The 22,908-nt window shown below is 42.6% G+C and overlaps 1 protein-coding gene across 6 annotated transcripts; it reads right to left on the bottom strand.

Annotated features, from left to right (window-relative positions):
• Positions 1 to 224: 224 nt before the first annotated feature.
• On the bottom strand, positions 225 to 22,606 carry LOC135508868 (far upstream element-binding protein 1-like). Of its 6 annotated transcripts, XM_064929080.1 has the most exons (19): positions 22,470 to 22,606; positions 20,607 to 20,700; positions 19,874 to 19,936; positions 19,206 to 19,241; positions 18,797 to 18,892; positions 18,532 to 18,603; positions 18,357 to 18,414; positions 17,846 to 18,113; positions 17,553 to 17,663; positions 14,776 to 14,878; positions 13,821 to 14,072; positions 11,191 to 11,351; positions 10,804 to 10,952; positions 10,076 to 10,152; positions 9,749 to 9,874; positions 9,061 to 9,135; positions 8,519 to 8,581; positions 6,184 to 6,350; positions 225 to 5,757 (listed from the first exon to the last, which is right to left on the bottom strand). In XM_064929080.1, the coding sequence occupies exons 1-19, from the start codon at positions 22,557 to 22,559 to the stop codon at positions 5,749 to 5,751; spliced, it is 2,070 nt and encodes a 689-aa protein (XP_064785152.1). In that variant the 5' UTR covers positions 22,560 to 22,606; the 3' UTR covers positions 225 to 5,748. The 6 variants fall into 6 exon arrangements, with proteins under 6 accessions (XP_064785152.1, XP_064785167.1, XP_064785175.1 ...); XM_064929095.1 differs by lacking the exon at positions 9,061 to 9,135; XM_064929074.1 differs by lacking the exon at positions 225 to 5,757 and having other exon boundaries at positions 5,764 to 6,350.
• Positions 22,607 to 22,908: the final 302 nt, after the last annotated feature.

Below are 22,908 nucleotides of genomic sequence, written 5' to 3'. Positions count from 1 at the left end.
CAGCTTCCTGTCCAGTGTGTTGTAGTAAGTTAACCCCCCCCTCAATGTGTGCAGCACCCAGGAAAGCAGGTCCCACCCTGTACAGAGAGCTTCATGCAGCGTCAACAATTATTGTCAGTTGTAAAAATGCACACAGGTGTGTTCATTTGGGAATTGTTCCCAGACAAACCAGGAATATAAGTGTTTAGTATCGGTAACTTCAAACAAGGAACAGACACGATGGCTAAATGTTACAACTTTATTACTGGACAGGGCAACAAAGATGCAGAACAGTCATTTCATAAAGACAGGAAACAAAACCAAAAAAGATACATTTGATAATATTAAGGCATCACAAGAAACATGTTTCAATTTGTTTACCTCTAAGGTATGCTCCATATTTCTCCCTTCTGATTTAGTCTTCTAGATGACACCTAGCCCCCAAACTCCTTGAAACACTTTGCTCAGAGATGATAGAGCATCTAACACACAGATTACACTAATTTATGAAAAAAAACGTGAATAGCAAAATCACTAGCAGAGGTATGTGGGTTCTCATGAATGAAGTGAAAACTAGAATAGCCAACTACAATTTCCTGCCATAATGGTTGAAAAACACAAAAGCAGCAGTTCCTGGTTACATCTCATCTAACTCTCTAGCTGAGGTCTAAATTAACAGTGGAAGCACTGGTGCTCCTAATTTTAAATGATCTAGGCACACCAGAATATTTGTATTTTTTTTGTTTGAGGAAGCATAATGGGCTTTAAAATTAATTCAAGCTACTTTTGAAGCACATTGTTGAGCTCTAGAAACTAATATTAAACCCCGTAGAAAGAAAATGTTGATTTTAAAACCTTCCATTGAAATTATACACTAGGTTTTGACATTGTGTCAAAGCACTACCTATTGAGATGATTAAATTCTACACTGTCTCTTTAAGAGCATCAAGTTCGTGATGAGACATACAAGTCACTCATTCATTCAATGATCTCCTGAAGAAGCTAACCCTTCCTCTCCCTCTGTGCCCCCAGATGTTTGATATACTGGTAAAGTAACCAGGTTGTTGGCTAGCTAGGTTGAGTTAACATGACGAAACAAAAATAAAAAAAATATATTTTATAAAATGCCAGTGAGCAGCTTTGGAACGACCCACGACCTGGTTTATGAACAGGGCCTAAAAAAGTTATCCACCAAAAAAAAAAAAAAGTACAGATATGTTTTTATTTTTTTACTAGCCAATACATTTGCCATGACACCAAAATATTTACCTCTTGTGTGGGATCCCCCTTTTTATTTGATAAGGTTCACTCAATCACAAAAATGAATAGGATATTCTAAGTCCACAGCGATGCTTACACTAGATCAAGAGCCCACTTAAGTGGTCTGGGGAAGACAATATGTATAGTTTCCCTTAATAATTTCAATTGCGCACCTGAAAAGGGTTTTGGCTGGCAGTGTCTACTGTACTATATGCAATAGCAGAGTTCACAAAACAAAAGACCCTGACATTATATCACGATGCCAGTTAAGCCTACGTTGCAGTTAACATTTAATTTGTAAAGTTATTGGAAAATTTAGAAATTACTATTTGGGCATCTACCTGGCTACACAAAGCAGCCGACAGCCATGCCGTTAGGTCGTCAGAAATTTGCAAGAAATAGAAATCACCGATGTATTCTTTAATATTCTTTACACGTAGGCTTTAGAGGGTATGAATCTGCGCTCGCTTTCTCCTCCGGGGCACTCTGAAACAATTGGCCAGTTTTACAGCTTACGAGGGGCGCAGCGGCCTAAGGCACTGCATCTCGTCACCACAGACCCTGGTTCGTTTCCAGGCTGTACCACAACCTGCCGTGATTGGGAGTCCCATAGGGCGCCGCACAATTGGGTTAGACCGTCATTGTAAATATATATATATTTGTTCTTAACTTACTTGCCTTGTTCAATAAGAGGTCAAATAAAAAATGACCAGTATTATCTGGCCACACTGGTGCACCCAAAATAAAACCCGTCAGTCAGGTCGCACAACAAAATATCTAGGAGCATTTGCAAACAAAAATGTGGGACACTTTAGAATCCTGATGACAAGCATTGGTGACTTCAACTATGCAACAAGGCCTAGTTATGACAGTGGCTACATCCCAAATGGAACCCCATGGCATTTCTAGTACACTACTTTAGACCAGAGCCTACAGGGCACTTTATGGAATAGGGTTCTATTTGGGACACATCCCAGCGGGTGAGCGGGCAAGGGAAGGCATTCAATAGAATCATCATGAAAACATGTGGAGAAACACTAGACATCAGTTCAGTTAGACAACTTGCAATAATTCTACGACAGGTTACCTTCTTTAAATTTTTTTATAACGAGACGAGGGGAAACCTGGACTAAAAATACAGCCCTAACTAGCAAACAGCATGGTAAACTTGAGCAAATCACACAATTCTGTATTTCATTGCTTTGTTTACCTTATCTGGAGCTCGCTCTCGAATGGTCACCTACACCTTGATCATCAGCCTCAAAGGATGCCTCTCAGAGCAGTCTCCTTTACGGTAGGGACAAACTTACAGGTTCCTGAATCTAGAACCTACGCTGGCTTCTAGAACCTTCTCTGGCTTCCAACAGCATCTGAGTGAGAGGTGGAGGGAGGCAGGCAGCAGGGTTTTATGAGAACACCATTACAGCACCGTGGCAGCGGCAATATAGAATGCATATTCAAGTTCACAGCTTTCAGTCAACACCAATGAGTCAGTTGAACAGCATTGAGCATCATATGCAGGTGTACTCTCATGAACGTTTGTAGACTTACTAATACGTACGCATATATACATATGCACATAGGGCTGGCTTTATGACAGACCGAGTTGCCTGTTTGCAGTTTTATATGATAGTAATGTTAAAGTACAGGGCTCGAGCTCTATGCATCAAAGATCACGTTGCAGAGACTTACCAAGTTATGGGTTATAATATGCCTCATGATAGTTTATATCAATAACAACAAAATGACCTCAGAAAATGAGAACTGAAAACAGCATGTAGAGAGAACGCTTTTTTTTTTTTTTGCAAAATTGTACTACGATAAGTCAGCTGGGAAAAGCCATCAAACCACATTGCAATTGGCCTAAGAGGGGGAAAAAAACGTTGCCGCTCCTTAACAAACCATACGACTCATGTTGAAACCATGCAAATCATTCATCACCATCAAATCACAGCACTATCATCAATATACTCTATGAACAAACAAAAAAAACAGCTGTTGATATCACTACGAATCCTACCTGGACATGACTCATCAATATCAGGAGCACAGCTAGTGTTACTACACAGCACAGGTAAGCAGAAATATAAAAATCAGGCAAATTCAGGTGAGTACAAACGGATCCCCATCTGGGTGTAAATATATATCCTGTATATGATAGGTCAGAACACAGCGGTTTTCCTTAGGGTCGCTTACCTGTGTGACCGCAGCAGAACCTAAGGGGATCGAGGTCTGGGATGACAGTGATACTGCAAAGATCACACATGATATTTGCACCGTTTGCCACTCATTTCAGTTCAAAACAGCCTTATAGGTTGTGTTTCAGAACAGTACTCAATAGCAATAGAATGGGAAACGTCCATGGAATAACTGTATCACTTAGAAATCAGAAGCACTTGTAGAACATTCTACTGAATGACAACCCAACATGCTGGAGACATCAATAAAACAGCATAGAAACAACTTCAAAATGCTACTATGGGGGGGAAGCTAGAACATTTCAGACTGAATCACACCATTACTGCAGTGAAAAAATATGCATCTCTAATAGTAACTAAATTCTTGAGACTTATCAAATGGCATTTCTTTTTCAAATATTGATGAAATAAATTCATAATTACATCTCTATTCTGGCTAAGCAATGGCACTTGTTGTTATCTAAAAATCAAGCACTTTAACGATTTCTAACATTCCTAAATGAACCACTGCGCAAAGCATTCTGCATCGCAAGGAACAGAACCTTCAGTTCAGAGTTCCAACAGAACAGTCCGACTGGTATTATGACAGAACACTTTCCTACCTAAAAAAAACTACAAATATTCAATGCAATCTATGTCCAAATGGTTAAATGGTTATAATTTCTAAATGACAATTCCAAGATACTGTACTTTATCATAACTTTTGATACTTACCCAGTATTTTTTTTTAAGGAAAAAAATATGCAATTTGACAGAAACAATAAGTTTTGTAATCATCAGTCAAAGAAATACATTGACAGCCAGAAAATAACTGGGTTTGTTATATATAGTCACAGTATTGTACTTACAGAGTAGGAGGTCAGAGGTCAACCCTGTTGGCTGATGGTACCGCTCAGACCAGCTCAGACCACCCCTCGGCCCTACAGACAACCTACGTTCCTTCCGTTGGGTAAACTAACAGAACAATGCATGGGCAGAGCAAAAATAAAAATACGACTTTTGCATGTCACGTTCTTTTATAGTATCAAAAGGCCAGAAAATGTATACATTTTAGGGGGGGGGGGGGGAGAGAAACAAACGTTTGAATGCAATGCAATACAGCAGAACACGTCAGTTTACCTGTCCTGGAAGAGACACAGGGAGCAGCAAAAACATACCTATAATAAACTAAAGCAACATTTCGACAGTGAGAGTCACATTTTCTGAGGAACATTTCGGATTAAATTATTTTTCTCGCCATATATATATATACTTGCTTTGCTTACCGCTTGACTAAGCTTGGCTGTGAAGGAGGAAGTTACTCTTAATATGAAAACAATGCAGCACACTAACGTTACCTCAACAAAGTCTGCTTCAGGATGTCTCCAATGGCGACACCCTATTCCCTATACAGAGCACTACTTTTAAGGGAGCCTTGTGCACTAAACAGGAAATAGGGTACCATTTCATTCTCAGCCAGCCAGTCAACACAACAGACAAGAGTCGATCAGTTGTTTGACAGAGATGCCACAACAACCAAACACTTCAGGTAATGCATGAGTCAAGATGTATCATAACATTATGCCACTAATACTACATTATGGTATAAGAAACATGTCTAGTCCTACAATACAGGTGGAGATGTAGGGGAAAAACAAAGACTAATATAACCAAGAGTAAAGACAGGTAAATTATTCTATTCAATAGTGGTCCTAAAACAGAACCTTGGGGAACACCGAAACTTGGACACCCCCCCCCCCCTTCCCCCAGTCAAAAAGGCAGAGCGAAGGACACATCTAAAAACATTGTACTAAGTTACCAGGAGCTGTGTAGAGTTAGAGAGAAACTGAACATGGTAAAAAAAAATAACAAAAAAAAAAATACACGATTTGAAGTCGAGTTCATATTGTAATAGCTATTACCAACCCAACTTACCAACACAGGAGGTTTCACTTAGTTTTATTGCAAAACACAACAGGCATATTATTTAAAAACAGAGATGATTTTCCATGGTAAACTAGCTAAATAAACAGGAGCTCTTGAACCACATAGCATGAAGATACATGGGGCTGGAATGAACATAATTACCTCACTAAAAACCCAAAACCGTTCATTTACAAGGGGGGGGGAAGGTAGAAAAACCAAAAAGATAGCAATGGATGAAGAACGTGTGTCTCCGGGTAGACTGCTGCCGTCACATTATTGTGAAACACTTGAAAACCAACCAACCAAAGGGGGAAATTAAGATCTTCAAGGCATCTGCACCATCCAACACATTTAACAAAGGGTTTTTGTTTCCACAATGTCGCATTTACTTTATGTCCACTTCACATTACTGGCCCTGTGCAGAAGAAATACATAAAAACACAGGCCATGTTAACAGCAGAACCCACGGACGCAGCGTCTCCATACATCATCTTAACCCTGTTTTAAAATGTAAAAAAAACAAAGAGAGGGAAGAGTAACTAGCTTTAGTTTCTTCTCACGGGCCACACCGACTCCTCTGCTTCCCCCTAGAACATCTCGAGGAAGGAACGGGGTTAACGACAAAACAGACAAGCGAGAGACAGGGCTTTATAAAAAACAAACACAGCAAGGGAGTTGAAATGAGGCCTACAGTCACAGCGGTCATTTTTTTCCTTTTCTTTAAAGATAAGACGGACAACACAGGAAACAAAAAAAAGATAGTGGAGAAGTCGAACAAGGGTGGTGCGAGGAGACAGCGGGAACCGGGGGTAGGACGGTACAAGTCTTACTGGGGGTGTACCTGAGGTGCTTGTGGCTGTGCCCCCATGGCCTGTGGGCTGCCCTGTCCGTAGTAAGCAGCCTGCTGACGGTAGTACTCTGCCCAGGCAGCACTGTAGTCCGGCTGACCGGCAGGCTGACCGGCAGGCTGACCACCTGGTGCTGCTCCCGCCTGAGGGGCCACTTGACCTGGGGAGGGATGGACACTGTTAGAAACATGGATGAGACCACATTGACTCAGACAAACAAGGCTTGGCATTGACGCCAGTCTAGTGAATAAACTTAAAATGTTGACACCCAACCAGACAAGTGGGAGGGGCAACGATGAGTTGAGACACGGGGTGTGAACATTTAAACTATACCGTGATCGTTAAATTATAGAAAAATACAAATCTGGAGACCCTTTGGGCCTTTAAACCCAATTTCCTTCAATTCTACACATTTTCACGCAGTTGAGAGAAGATGTAAGTTCCAATGCTTATTTCTTTAAATTCTACACATTTTGTCATGGGGCTTTATACAGTGTTCTTATGCTATCTGAGTGACCAAACATGCTAAAAAAATCAATGGGGCATCATGTCATGACTGCAATTTTTGAATCTCCCTGACTAGTTTATATTTTGGTATTAGTTACTTCATCTGAGATATTATTCAAATGAAAAATAAGTTCATAGTGAAAATGTTTTACCATACCCCAAAAAATAAAAAATACATGTAATAATTGTATTTGAGTGGTGGCCCACCACAGCTAAATTAATATAGGGGAAACAGATGAAGAAATGCAATCTTTACAAGGAGGACTTCATCTCTAGACCCAGTACAGATGCAATGTTTACACGAGGACTTCATCTCTAGACCCAGTACAGATGCAATGTTTACAACGAGGACTTCATCTCTAGACCCAGTACAGATGCAATGTTTACCAGGACTTCATCTCTAGACCCAGTACAGATGCAATGTTTAACAAGGAGGACTTCATCTCTAGACCCAGTACAGATGCAATGTTTACTGATACTTCTTCTAGACCCAGTACAGATGCAATAGGAGGACTTCATCTCTAGACCCAACAATGCAATGTTTAACAATGTGAATGACACCTGGCTCCTTCTGATATTTCTTCTACATGAAGGGCCCTACTACTACTATAGATGAAGGGTTTTATCTATCACTACTATAGATGAAATTTTATTGCATTTACTATAGATGAAGCCATTGTCAAAATAGAGATGAAGGGTTTTATCTCTACTACTATAGATGAAGGCATATCTACTACACTATAGATGAATGTTGAAAAACCATACTCTAGATGAAGGGTTTTATGTACTACTACTAGATATCCATCACCATGTGTGGTGTTAACAGGTTGGATATCCATGCAGCGCTGCTGGCAGCCATCACATTGATGAGAAGTGGGACACAAAGACACTTATACTGACCACATGGAGTAGAGGCACACAGCAGAGAACCTAAAACAGGAGCCAGGAGTGCAGTAGATTGAACTACATCGCCCCCTGGCTGTCATAAGCAGGACCATATCTGCATTGTGAATTCATTATTGGATTCCTTGATATTGTTTCAACAGCAAATTTATTTTTTTAATGGCTGTTTAAACAGTAAGAACATTTTTGTCACATCCTTAGTTGAAGGACCGCGGGCGTACGGCCTGGCTCATTCTGATATTTCTTCTACCACCACCACTACTACTGTGTTAGAGCTAGGAACAAGCCTTACAAGACACCTGGCTCCTGATATTTCTGAATGTTTCTTCTAGATAAAGGGTTTTATTTATTGCTAGTATTATTATTACTACTACTACTACTACTACTACTACTACTACTACTACTACTACTACTACTGTGTTAAAGCTAGGAACAAGCCTTACAAGACACCTGGCTCCTTCTGAATGTTTCTTCTAGATAAAGGGTTTTATTTATTGCTAGTATTATTATTATTTACTACTACTACTACTACTACTACTGTGTTGGAGCTAGGAACAAGCCTTACAAGACACCTGCAAATCGGTGTACTACACAAACATTGATTTGGAGTTGTGCCAGCAGCTACCAAACTGGACCAGGTCTACACGAGATCAGTCAAACGGTTGGGATACTAAAGGAAAGTTTTTTTTATTTTTTAGAAACAACTACATTGATAGGACTGTGAGAAGGGGAACGAACCCTCCACTGCTTCTCTGGGTGGTGGGACAGAAACCCTCTGCTTTGCTCTGGGGCAGCTGTGGCAACACTCTACTACAGAGAGAGCTGAGTTGGGACACAGATGCCCACATCTGTGCCGAACTAAACCCGCTACAGGGACAAGTTTAAACTTATAACAGGTTTGAGTTGCAGTGGTCTCACCTTGTTTCTTGTAGTACTCCTCCCAGGCCTTGGTGTAGTCCTGTGGTTGCTGACTTTGCTGCCCTGGAAATGATAAAACACTGCTTTAGTCACAACAGAAAAACCTTCCACTCAGTCAACATAAAGCTATGTTCCTTCACGAGCTAGTCACAGCGGTAGTTGTAGCACAATGAGCAGGTAAGAGGTGGACAAGACAACAGTATGGAGGTGCAGAGGAAATAGGCCAGTCTTTAATAAAACAAAAGGGTATCGTTTATAGTCTCATGTGGCTGGATTAAAGAAGACCAATACAAAAACCAGTCTAAACAGCATGGGCTTGAAAACCAACCAACCGGTTAACAGCAAACAAATGGTCACGGCAGCCAGTGAACCACGCCTCAAGACATCGCAATCACAGCCACCCCCCCCAAAAAAGTTATTTGTATGTTTTTATTTTATTGTTGTTGCCATTTCAGAGCCCCATAGCTGTTTCCACTGATCCTCAATTAGTTGGAACAACAAAGAGACTCAGAACTGAAGCTTGGCAAAACACATGTTTATACCCATTTTCTTGTAATATTCCTCCCAGGCCTTGGAGTAATCGGCCTGCCCAGTATGCCCAGGTCCCTTGGGGTCACCTGTTAAAAATGGTACAATATAGTATTGAGAAGCTTGACCATAGTTAGTCCACCACCCCGCTATGGGCGCTCTGCTCTGACACCAGAGATAAAGAAAATCAAAGCTACTCTGTCCATTGAGGTTTTAAAAAGAAAAAGAAAAGAAAGAAGGCGCCATGTTTTTAAGCGCTTACTACAGGACACAGGCAAGACTGTTAGGCCGGGATTCAAGCTGTAGTACATTGAGCGAACAAAATCTAACTGACACTTATGCAGACATCTAAAAACCGTTAACCCATAAATGCATTCTCTGCTCAAGTCTGGGAAAATTCTCTTTAGGAACAAAAAAATCAAAGGTGCCTCGTCTGTAGTTCAGTGCAGCAGCAGCGTCAGAACGCACTCTGAATGAATCCCGGTCTCAGTCGAGGTGTCTACAGACCATGCAGAGGTTACCTGGGTTGTATTCATTAGTGCACATTAACGGTTTGGCAACAGAAAATAATGTTTCTATTGGACAAATTGAGGTATGTTTCTGCCTTGTTTCATTCCAATTGCTTCTGTTTGGTTCATAGTGAATACATCCCAGCAGAGAACCAGAGGATGTGATGGGGGGGGGGGAGGGGAGCCAGGTTACCTTGCCCGTTGGCCTGTGTGGTGCCAGGGGCACCGCCGGTGGGCGTCATGGGGGCCTGGGGTTGCTGCTGGTACTGGGAGTAATACGCTGCCCAGGCCGCTGCGTTGGCATCAGCTGCAGCTTTACCTACAACCAACACACACATCAGATACGTCTCCCTGTTGATATACCGATACAGGACAAAACATGTTTTCGCTTAAGGCCTTGCAGAACGGAGCAAATAAACTAATCAGATTGTCTCAACGACAGTAACAATGTTCAATCTATTTAACCAGGTGATTGCATCCATTTCTCGATAGATTATTCTATTGGCTGGTGTTATCTTACCAGGATCAGGCTGTCCTTGCTGCCAGTGAGGGAAGCCGTTGCCCCAACCCTGAGGCTGGTAGGGAGCCGGAGGACCACTGAGGAGACGACAAACCATCAAAACGCTGGCTAGTAACAACAATCTATAACACATGTGATAAATGAAAAGCTTCTGTATCAAATCTGAGGTTCTCCCGTTTAATTGTATTTCATAAAAGCTAAATATATATTTTTTTTAAAGTGGCAATGTGACTTTTTAGTAGACCCGACCACATTCACATAGAAATCTGAGCTCTAGATCTGTGATTCTACTTGAGAGTCTAAGAAGCGCCAGATCTGTTCTATTTCTATACTTCCCGTTCTTAAGTTTAGTTTGTGTCTTTTGTACACCAGCTTCAAACGGCTGAAGAAACAATATTTTTGGTTATGAAAAATATATTTCGCAGCCATTTAGATGGTACAATGATTCTCTACACTATACTTGCTTATTTTGACAAACTGAAACTACTTGAGTTTCAGCAACCAGGAAATGGCAGAGAAATTTCTGCACAGTGCAACTTTAATGCACTCATTCAGCCTACTTTGCTGGTAAAATATCATTGCCATCCATGAAGTCTTTTTTTAAACGTGGTTTCTGCTAAATGAAATGCCTAAGACTAAACCAATAAACAGCTCCCCCCAGATGTAAATATTGGTGTGGGAGAAATGGCTTTTTAAATATCAGTGAAAAGCTTCACAAGTCTCCTTACTGTGGTCCTGGCGGTCCCTGGTTGTAGGGGCCAGGGTTGTAGGGGCCCATCTGAGCAGGGTGCCCAGGAGGACCGGGGGGGCCGTGGGGAGACGGACCTCCGTGGGGGCCTGGAGGACCTTGGGGACCACCCATTGGACTGACTGGACCCTGGGAGGGGGGACATGGAGTGTAGGGTGTCAAACAACATACTGGGATACAGAATTAGAAGACATGATATAAAGGCAATGGCTGTAGAAAGTTGAGAATGTGTGAAGATAAAGATGAGCAGGCTCACAGTGCTTCTAGTTAAATATAAAAGTGGTCCACTAAACTGCTACACTACTGTCTAGTGATTGAGATGAGTATCATTTCTACCACAGACAAATAAACACTGAAAACCACTCACCCCGATCTTCTCCTCGACCAGCTGCCGTGCGTAGTCTATCTGTTGATGAGATCCCCGGACGGTGAACATCTTAATGTTGGGGTCGGAGTTGGGGGGAGGATTTCTCTGGAGCTCAATACGCGCTCCAGACTGCTGACTGATGCCCTTGATGGTCTCTCCTCCTGGAAACGGGACAGAGGAGGGAGGACTGTTCAGACTAAACCGGAGAAAGTCCATTTCCAGAAGAGAATGTGTGCGCTTAATCCTTCCTCTTGGTCCCGAATGAACATGACCCAGGGCTACTAAATGGAACCAGGCCAGATTCTGATACTTGGTTGCCTAACATTACTGATATTTTAAAGCCGTTAGTTTCAAAATGTGATCTAGTTTCGTTGGTGGAGTTTAAACACTTGATCGATGTATATATCAGAGTGTAATTGTTATAAGGCCAGCTGTTCTTAGTAAATATGTTTGTGTTTTTAATGTAATATGTCATTGTTGTACTGTATGTGTATTTATAGTTTTGTTTAATGTTGTGTTTGGGGGGGGGTTAGGTCACGGAAAGGGAGAAATAGAAGTTTATGGCCCGTATCACATGTGTCCTGCCCAGTAAAGAACGATGTTTGTTCAGATGAGCAGGAGGAGACAGCCTAGGAGGGAGGGTTAAATATAGGTGCTAGGTGTGATTCTGTGTCTAATGCAGCTGTATTGATCCTCTTGGAATAATTAAACTTGGTTCAACTCATCAGCCCAGCCAGGCAATTGTCAGGTTCTAATTTTCAGGGTCAAACACTCAACTTAAACTATGAAACCTTAACCATGTTCTTTCTCCCAGAGGGTCAATCCAGGTGTATTAAGACAAAACAAAAAAAACATTCACACAAGCACTAACATTTTACCCTTCCTCCAGGGCTGAGTCTCCTCCTACACATCTGTACAAACATTTGATCTTTACTGCTAAGCAGGACACTAAGAGATACGGGCCATAAACGTTTATTCCTCCCTTAATGTGACCTGACCTCAACCTCCCCTAATCACTAATCTATGGCTCTCTCCCCCCTTAGCAACGCCTCCAGCAAGCATCGATAGAAACATCAATAGAAAACACGTCAAATTAAACAAAGTGCCGCTAGTTTGCAGTCTTTCCAGCTTCAGTTTGAAGTGATTGTGTTAGCTGTGCTGTTTGCTTGCTCCTCTGAACAACAGTGTCCTGATGAGGACATTTTCTGTTTCCGGTGAAACAGCACATCATTAGCTCATTGTTATGGATGTATCCAAATAAATGTCACTAGAAAACAGCTTAAAACAAATGCAGCTGTTGTTATTCTGGCAGCACTTTGACTTGACTAAGTTAGCCGCCGTTGGCTAGTTAGAGAGCAAGGGATAAGAGACAGTTGCCCGCCAGTATGGCAATGGAACATTTAGAAAGAACGACTGGGCCTCGTCCATAAATACAGAACAAAAAGACTGAACGACTGGGTCGAGTCTCCAGCAACCGGACCGATAGAATGAACAACCAGCAAACCTAGATTTGTGTCAGGAATAGACCTTGTGGAAGGATGAACTAATATAAACATTCTTTTTTTTTTTATTGTAAATGAAAACGTCAATCAATAAGTTGGTAACAGGTTGTATAAAAGTGATAATGCCATCCAAGCCAGTGTTGGGAAGATATATTGGCACAGTTTGCCTGCCTGAGACAAACACCTGCGCCAATACACTGCTTTCATTAAGTATTCCGACCCCTCGACTTTCTCCACATTTTTTTACATTAAAGCCTTATTCTAAAACGGATTACATTTTAAAAAGGTCCTCAATCTACACACAATAGCCCATAATGACAAAGCGAAAACAGGTTTAGAAATTGCAAATGTAGAAAACAAAACGACCTTATTTACATAAGTATTTAGACCCGTTGCTATGAGACTTGAAATGGAGCTCAGGTGCATCCTTTTTAAAATTGATCATTCTTGAGATGTTTCTACAACTTGACCTGTCGTAAATTCAAATGATTGGACATGATTTGAAAAGGCATATATACACATACATATATACATATATAAAAAAGGTCCCACAGGTCAGAGCAAAAACGAAGGAATCTTCCGTAGAGCTCCGAGACAGGATTGTGTCGAGGCACAGAACTGACGAAGGGGACATCATGCGCTGGGGATGTTTCTCAGCTGCAGGGACCGGGAAACTAGTCAGGATCGAGGGAAAGATGAACAAACCAAAGTCGACAGATCCTCCCCAAATACAGGTGTCAAGCTTGTAGCTTCCTACCCAAGAAGACTTGCGGCTGTAATCGCTGCCAAAGGTGCTTCAACGAAGTACTGAGTAAAGGGTCTGAATATTTAAGTAAATCTGATACCTTAAATTTGTTTATTTTTATACATTTGTAAAACAAATGACAAAAAAACATTTTGCTTTGTCAATATGGGATATTTTGTGTAGATTGACGAGGGGGGGAAACAATTTAATCCATTTTAGAATAAGGCTGTAATGTAACAGTCTGAACACCAAACGCAGTGCATCTTCCAAACACCGGCTTCTCGGGCATCATCACATCAGTGCGAGGGCTTTCCAGTCAAAAGAAGTGCACTGTATAGGGAACAGGGTGTCAATTTGGACACAACCAGTCTAAGTTCACCTACCTTTGCCGATGATGAGACCGGTCTTCATGGTCGGGACGGTGAAGGTGAACTCCTGCAGTCCTCCTGGAGGACCCATGTTCCAGTTACCACCCCCGTTACCCCCCCTGCCTCTGCCCCTGCCCCCTCCGTTAGGACCACCCGGTCCCCCCTGCTGGACACTCCTCAGAAGGTCTGAGATTATCTCTGCTGCATGCTGGGACTGTTCAGGAGGACCCACGATCTGGGCTATCCTCTCCGGGGTACTGCCGTCATCTGGAGACGAAGGGGGAGAGGAGGAGAAGTAACTATAGACATAACTGACCATTTCCTTCCTCATCACTGGACAAACAAGTCAAAGTCGTCACTAACAGTCTACATTCAGGTAACAGACTAGTTGCATCCCAGAATGGGACCCATAGGTTCTGGTCCAAAGTCATGCACTATATAGGGAATAGAGTACTGGTCCAAAATCGTGCACTATATAGGGAATAGGGTTCTGGTCCAAAATCGTGCACTATATAGGGTATAGAGCTCTGGTCCAAAATCGTGCACTATATAGGGAATAGGGTTCTGGTCCAAAATCGTGCACTATATAGGGTATAGAGCTCTGGTCCAAAATCGTGCACTATATAGGGAATAGGGCTCTGGTCCAAAATCGTGCACTATATAGGGAATAGGGCTCTGGTCCAAAATCGTGCACTATATAGGGAATAGGGCTCTGGTCCAAAGTCGTGCACTATATAGGGAATAGGGTTATGGTCCAAAGTAGTGCACTATGTAGGGAATAGGGTTCTGGTCCAAAGTAGTGCACTATATAGGGAATAGGGTTCTGGTCCAAAATCGTGCACTATATAGGGAATAGGGTTATGGTCCAAAGTCGTGCACTATATAGGGAATAGGGTTATGGTCCAAAGTAGTGCACTATGTAGGGAATAGGGTGCCATTTGAGACACGCATTTTATCAGTGACGTCTCACCTGGTTTGAACTGGATCCTGACTCCTGTGTCGCTCTGGATCTTCTTGATCATCTCTCCGTTTCTCCCGATCACGATTCCTACCGCAAACCTGGGGACAGGAACCTGAGGAGGAACGACACAGGCCAGGTTAGAGGTCAACTCAATCCTGGGGACAAGAACCTGAGGAGGAACGACACAGGCCAGGTTAGAGGTCAACTCAAACCTGGGGACAAGAACCTGAGGAGGAACGACACAGGCCAGGTTAGAGGTCAACTCAAACCTGGGGACAAGAACCTGAGGAGGAACGACACAGGCCAGGTTAGAGGTCAACTCAAACCTGGGGACAAGAACCTGAGGAGGAACGACACAGGCCAGGTTAGAGGTCAACTCAAACCTGGGGACAAGAACCTGAGGAGGAACGACACAGGCCAGGTTAGAGGTCAACTCAAACCTGGGGACAAGAACCTGAGGAGGAACGACACAGGCCAGGTTAGAGGTCAACTCAAACCTGGGGACAGGAACCTGAGGAGGAACGACACAGGCCAGGTTAGAGGTCAACTCAATCCTGGGGACAAGAACCTGAGGAGGAACGACACAGGCCAGGTTAGAGGTCAACTCAAACCTGGGGAAAGAACCTGAGGAGGAACGACACAGGCCAGGTTAGAGGTCAACTCAAACCTGGGGACAGGAACCTGAGGAGGAACGACACAGGCCAGGTTAGAGGTCAACTCAAACCTGGGGACAAGAACCTGAGGAGGAACGACACAGGCCAGGTTAGAGGTCAACTCAAACCTGGGGACAAGAACCTGAGGAGGAGCATTCAGGCCAGGTTAAAGGTCAACTCAAACCTGGGGACAGGAACCTGAGGAGGAACGACACAGGCCAGGTTAGAGGTCAACTCAAACCTATATCCAATACCGGGGTATATGGAAGAAGCCACCTTTGTTTCAATACCGTCGAAAACATTTCTTATAAGTTAGTTTATATTTGCAGTTATTTTTTGAAGTAAATGCCTGCAGTGAATTATTTTTTTTTTTTTAATTTTACCTTTATTTAACCAGGCAAGTCAGTTAAGAACACATTCTTATTTTCTATGACGGCCTAGGAACAGTGGGTTAACTGCCTGTTCAGGGGCAGAACGACAGATTTGTACCTTGTCAGCTCGGGGGTTTGAACTCGCAACCTTCCAGTTACTAGTCCAACGCTCTAACCACTAGGCTACCCTGCCGCCCCAACTTGTGGCAATACGTGAGGAGATAATATGACCGGTGAAATGAAGGCAATGTTATGTAGCTTACGGTAGTTCCTTGTCACGTGGTGTTTGTTTACAAACACATGACGAGAAACCAGAGCATTGTAAAACACTCACTGTTGTTCAACAAGAGCCAGGTGATCTAAATACAGTATGGAAATCACAACTAAAATGTTATGATATCTAGCTGGCAAACAAAGTTACCTGTCTAAAATATTCTAAATGCTCTTAACACGGAACCAAAACTGCGTGCACCATCTATTTATTTATTTTGCCCCCCCCCCCAAACGTGATCACGACACAGGTTAAAATATCACAAAAAAACCTGAACTAATGATATTAATTTGGGGACAGGTTGAGAAGCATTAAACATGCATGGCAATTTAGCTAGTTAGCTCTCACTTGCTAGCGAATGTTAATTTGTCCTATTTAGTTAGCTTGCTGTTGCTAGCTAATTTGTCCTGGGATAAACATTGAGTTATTTTACCTGAAATGCACAAGGTCCTCTACTCCGACAATTAACCCACACATAAAATAACCAAATCTTTTTTCATCTCACCTCCTTCCAGGCAGTTTCATCGTTGAACTTATATGGTGATTGGCATGTAAACTTTCATAGTATTACCACGACAACCGGCAACAGTTCGTCACTCAATCACCCACGTGGGTATAACCAATGAGGAGATGTTACGTGGGTACCTGCTTCTATAATCCAATGAGGTGATGGGAGAGGCAGGACTTGCAGTGCGATATGCATCAGAAATAGAAGTGACTTCTATTTTAGCCCTTGGCAACGCAAACGCTCATTGACGCGCACAAGCAATAATTGAAATGAACATAAGATTCCTACATTTATTTTGCAATGCACGCGATGCGAGCGGTGTAGTCAGGGTATGAGTTTGGTTTTCTAATTTAGTAGCTAGTTAGCCATCTTGGTAAGTGGTTAGCTTCTTCCAAAATCAGACATGTGCTTCGTACCAGCAGAGAAGGCCCTCCTGGATTAAAAGCCTTCCAGCAAACTGTGGCGTTCGAGTTAGAAACTGCACAAAATGTTCGCAATGTATTTAGTCAGTGTTCTCCATGAGGATTACTTAGTACTTGTTAGCTGCGTCATAGCCGCCCTCAACCGGGAGACCCAAGGAGGTGTCGCAAAACTGGTACCAGTGTCATCCTGGAGGGCTATCATCAGATAATAGCTTCTTAATGCTCTCGCCGAAAATCTGACATGTTGGCTGGATTCACAGCGAGTGTAGCTTTAATTGAGTATCTAACATGTGTCATTTAATGAATGTTTGATTTTATATCATTATTTGAATTTTCCGCGCTGCATTTTCCCAGTTTCCCCCCCCCCCCCAAGTGGGACGCAAGCGTCCCCTATACCATAAGAAGTTAAAGCACAGGGCCGTTTTAATCCTGTAGATACGACGAAGCAGCGTGACCCTTGAGAAAACCAAGTCGGACATCGTCAACCTGCCAAGTCTACCATTAACTCTGGATTCCTTGTGATTCTATGACAGTGTAATATGAGTGTTACTGTTGACTTACATCCAGGCCCTCACCTCCTCCTCCTCCGCCGCCCATTCTGGAGCCGTACTCTCCTCTCTGCTCCCTGAATCCCTGCTCTCTGATCAGCTCCATCACCATGTCTTTGGCTTGCTGAAGGACCAGACAGTCAACCGGTAAAACACAGTAGGAGAAAGTCAAGGAAATTACCCCAAAAATATTATCATGGGCAAATAAGCATGCAACTTTAGTTATGAGTAGTTTGCAATTTCTTTCAGTGACTCATTTCACTTCCAGCATTTCAGTTGAACTTCAGGGAGTGAGAATCCATTTACCTGGACTTTAAAAGGTTCCCCAGAGATGCGTAGAGGTTTGTCCGCTCCTGTGTTCTGAGGCCCTTCCTGGATCATCACCATCTTGACCCCGGCCCTCTCCTGCAGCTGTTTGATGGTCTCTCCTCCCTTCCCGATGACCAGGCCAGCCTTGGAGGCAGGGACCAGCATCTCCTGGACAGACATACCGGGGCCACCGGCGTCGTTGTGGTGGAAGGCTGGAGAAGGACGACCCTTATCAACGATCTCCGTCAGCAGCCTCTTGGCAGCTCTGGTTGGGGACAGCAACATGGTTACCATTAGCTAAGAGCATGGACAGTTGGCCTACGAAAAAAATAAACTACTATAACTAGACACATAGGTAGCCTCTTGGTAGCTCTAGAAACACACCAGGGACAAAGACAGTCAGCTATGGTCTCTGAGGGCCACACCTATGATAATGGAACTAACCTACTAACTAATGTAATGTTGTACGGGCTTTTTTTTGGTCACCAGAGAATGTGCGAATACTTACTGTATTGAGTCTGGGGATCCTGTCAGTGTGACTGACCTATCAGGCATTCCTCCACTGTCTGGAATACGGAGAAATTAAGTGTTTCAGAGAAGAGATGGCGTGCAGAACTCTCCATCAAACAGTATGAGGAAATCATAACATCGGGAAATCATGTCATAACATCGGGAAATCTTACCGGGGGCGATCTGGATTTTGCATCCCGACTCTTGCTGCATGCGGGATATCTGTTCTCCTCCTCTTCCAATTACTTGGGTACAAAAGATATGGCAATCAACCCCCAGAATCCATCTGCATGTGTGTATACTTCCTGAATCCAACCATTCCTTCAGGGATGGTGTGTGTGTACACTTACTGAACCCAACCATTCCTTCAGGGATGGTGTGTGTGTACACTTACTGAACCCAACCATTCCTTCAGGGATGGTGTGTGTGTACACTTACTGAATCCAACCATCCCGTCAGGAACCTTGAACTCCTCTGATGCCGACCGTGGTCCACCGCCTCCCATTCCTCCCATTCCCATCGCTGCTGAGAACGCTGCCAGAAAGGAAACAAAAGACATTGTGATACAAGAAATCTAATTGATCAAATCTGAGTTATCCCCCATAGCAAGTAAAAGAGAGTATAGAATGGGGCCCTGTCCAGGTGCACCATAGTCCCTTTCCCAAATGCACCCCCTACACCTTAAATTGGTCCAAAGCAGTACACTGACCCCCATAAACCCAGGTCCAAAGTAGTGCACTGCCTTCTGGGACTCAACCATAATCCCATATGGACCCGTGGCTATTTCTAGACAGAAGGGCCTATCCTATACATTTCCTTTAACAGCCAGCGAACAACAGGTACTCACGGTCATTCGGTGCCACCTTCTTGGTCTCTGGTTGGTCTGTAAGGAGAAGAGGAGACGGGGTTATTGGACTGCCGAGAGTCCCCAGAACTGGGGCTGAGAGCAGGGCTACAACCGTCCTACTTCGAGTGAGAAAAATGGCCGTTTGACATTACATCGAATGCCTGTGCAGCATGGCGCACACACAGACATAGTATTTTCTATAAACACAAAGCGGCCCAACTAATGTATATAAAATAGTAACAAGGTTAGTGGTTTATTATAACATACAATCCCCCTGCTAAATGCAACACTATCAAACCATGGAACTGAACAGACTGGGCATATCTGACTATACATGATACAGAACAGGTGATTCTCCCTCACCAAAAGTCATGTTTTACTAAAAACTAAGTCAAGCTTTTTATGGCAAGTCTATAAACAGCATTGAACAATAATTGTTATTTTTTAATCACCCCCCAAAAAAAGTGAGGATATAATTTCTAAAACATGCCAAAAACCACACTAACTTGGCTATATAAATATAATATCTCATACTATTGATCACCCATGCCATTTCACACCATAACATAATGCCTTTTCTAGATCATACTACAACATGTGTGGTTAAAAAAAAAAAAAAAACTGGTTGGCTTAAGTGCCTAATGGTTATTTATCAAAAGAGACCATGCCTGAGAAAGGAGAGTTCATCCCTTCCCGATGCGTTCTACTGTTTAGACTGGTCCAACAGTCATCTACAGAGTGAATAGACAGAACGGAAGAGTAATACACAACACTGGCAACACCTGGGTTTCTCCATACAATGCAGGCCAATGCCATTTCCCAGATGCTTTATATTTGAACTTGTGTTATTTACCCAGATTAGTCTCATTGAAATACACTATTTTTCAAGAGACCTGGTCTACTTAAGAGTAGAGCATTTTTGTTTCTGTAAATGGGTGACCCCACCCCAAACACACACACACACCGTTTCAGCTGTGATACAAGAGGCTAAACTGATAACAGAAGCCTGTTTAAGATCTGCGCTATACACACTGGATAAACAACGCTTTGTTTTGACACTGGAGAGTAGTGTTGTATCTGGTTCTATAGCTAGGTGCTAAGACTGGATTCTCAATGCATGCCTATTTGGGAAAGCATAAATGTTAAGACAATTAACATATTGCAAGCGAATTAAAAACAGAACATACACGCAGGTCTATTTTTCTGCTCTCTTGCCAACTCCATATGGATTTGTCTTCTGTAATTACATGCTTGTCTAGACAATGAAGTACGTAAAAAAATAATGAAAATAGCTCTGAGACCAGGCGTGGGGATCAGAAAGGCAAGTCCAATCTATAACAGTACAGGCAAACGATGGAGCAACGAAGATACGGAGGTATGAATTGAGTGTGCCGTACTCACCGGCGTCTTCTAGGGGTCGCTTCTGGCCTCCGTAGGCAAACTCATTACCCGAGGGTGCCGCGGGAACGCCGTCGCCACCAATCTTAGCGGCGATCTGAAATACCCACAAAAAAATCAATCTAAACATGGCTCCACAACAACACAGCTTCCGTAGCTAGCTCGTTTCCAATGGAGTTATGTTATCTAGCATGTGGCTAGGTTAACGTCTTATGGCTGCAGGGGCAGTATTGAGTAGCTTGGATGAAAGGTACCCAGAGATTCCCAGAGTAAACAGCCTGCTCCTCAGTTGAGGATAGAAAACACTGAAGTTTCTAAAACTGTTTGAATGATGTCTGAGTATAACGCACTAAACATGCACAAATTCCTATAGGAACACAGACATTTTACATGTGTAGGGCTTGTGTCATTTACAAGAATGATACACATAGGATAAAGCTGGAGTCTACCTATCCATTGATGTAAATATATATTTTATTTAACTAGGCAAGTCAGTTAAGAACAAATTATTATTTACAATGACTGCCTAGGAACAGTGGGTTAACTGCCTTGTTCAGGGGCAGAACGACAGACTTCTACCTTGTCAGCTCGGGGATTCGATCTTGCAACCTTTTGGCTACTGGCCCAACACTTAACACAACTAGGCTACCTGCCACCCCATATAACCCCCATCCAGGGCTGTAAAATATAAAATTAATTGGTAGCACTGGCAGTCCAAAACGTTAGAAGCGCTGTGGAAAATTTAGGAGCACCAGAGAAAGAAAATTAACGATTGAGGTTTGGCCTGTATTGGGCCTATATTCTTGCTACTTTTGAAGCACATGTTGTCCAATAAGAAACTAATATGTAACACAGTAAAACCACAAGCTTCCTGTTGAGACGCATAACATTGACATTTTTACACTGCCCAGGTTTATGGTGACAACATTCAAGAGATCGGTCACTCATTCAGTGCTGTCCTGAAGATGCTCTCTCATTGAGTTTACTTCGTCCCATTGACTAAGCATGGATTTCGATTAGCATGCGCACCACCGTGGATATTTTTGGTGAGTAAAAGCATGACAAATTGAACACTATGTATTAAGGTATCATGGTAAAAAATATTGTAGTGAATGGCCAACATCTCACTCCGACCTTGGGGAGTTGACTTTCTCTCGCTTCAGCTCAAAAACAATCGCCATGTTCCCTATAATATTTTTGTTAAGAGTAACGTTAGACTGATCACATGACCATTATATGTACTGATTGTGATCACTAACATAAACATAATAGTTGAAATTGAGGAAGTACAGTTCCCGCCACTATGTGGCACCGCCTATCAACATAAACATAATAGTTGCTCATTTCAAATGTTAAAAAGTCGCTCTGGATAAGAGCGTCGCAAATGACAAATGTAAATGTAAATGTAGTTGCCATTCAGGCAATATTTCATTATTTTTTTAATAATAAATAAGCCAGTGTATGATGGCCTCACCTACCTCCACAGCATCAACGCAACAGTATTTCTGCACGACGGGGGCTAAGAAAATGCCACATATAGTAACCGTAACTAACGTTAGATGTGTGACGTTATCTTGGTTATCGTTTTATTAGCTACTTATTGAAACCGCAATCAACTTAATCAAAACTGTACTTCATCAATTCACCGACGAATTGAAACATATCGCTAAATGACCTAGCAATACCTGGCTCATTAGCTGACTAGCTAGCTAGGTTATACATTCCTTTGTTGGGACAGCCAACTCGAAGCCTTCACTGAAGGCCGCAAATTGGAAACATCCCGAGCTTGAGGTTTGGGTAAGATTTAGTTACATTTAGCTCGACTATCAATTTCGACGCCCTGTGTGCTATATTATATTATCTTACCTGTCTAGCTCGCTGAAGTGCGTCTTTAAAAGCGTCGTTCATTCCGGCGCCATTTCCCGACGGCGGAGCCACGTTCGAGTAGTCAGCCATATCTGTTGTAACACTTGTCTTCTCAAGCCCGGAGAGAGAAGATGGCCGTTCTCGTTGAAAAAGAGTCTCGCGTTGTGACACAGCACAAAAGGGCCACACAAATCTCGCGAGTCCAGACAGAACAGGCAACTGGCTGTTTGACACGTCGATCAAGGACTAAGGCGGGATTTGGGTTGTACCATCCAATGGTTCTACTTGTACTATTTTACTAAAATTATGGAAAATCCTTTCAAATATTTGTTTTACGCCTGCTACGTTTAGTTACAAATATGGTTACAATGTACACATGTTTTAGTAACTTTCATATTTAGTATGATAACCAAATAAATATATTTGGAAAAATGTGATA

This window comes from Oncorhynchus masou, chromosome 3 (genome assembly GCF_036934945.1).
Source record: "Oncorhynchus masou masou isolate Uvic2021 chromosome 3, UVic_Omas_1.1, whole genome shotgun sequence".
Taxonomy (NCBI): domain Eukaryota; kingdom Metazoa; phylum Chordata; class Actinopteri; order Salmoniformes; family Salmonidae; genus Oncorhynchus; species Oncorhynchus masou.
Note: the sequence above shows the minus strand (reverse complement) of the source record. Positions and strands in the feature narration are given on the sequence as shown.

What these genes read in the sequence shown, in the direction of transcription:
- LOC135508868 (XM_064929074.1), bottom strand. Translation starts at nt 22,559, where the DNA reads ATGGCTGACTACTCGAACGTGGCTCCGCCGTCGGGAAATGGCGCCGGA. An exon ending in GGATCCCCAGACTCAATACA is followed by an intron (nt 18,114 to 18,356) that starts GTAAGTATTCGC and finishes GTCCCCAACCAG; the next exon opens with AGCTGCCAAGAGGCTGCTGA. An exon ending in GGAGTACTACAAGAAACAAG is followed by an intron (nt 6,351 to 8,518) that starts GTGAGACCACTG and finishes ATCCCTCCCCAG; the next exon opens with GTCAAGTGGCCCCTCAGGCG.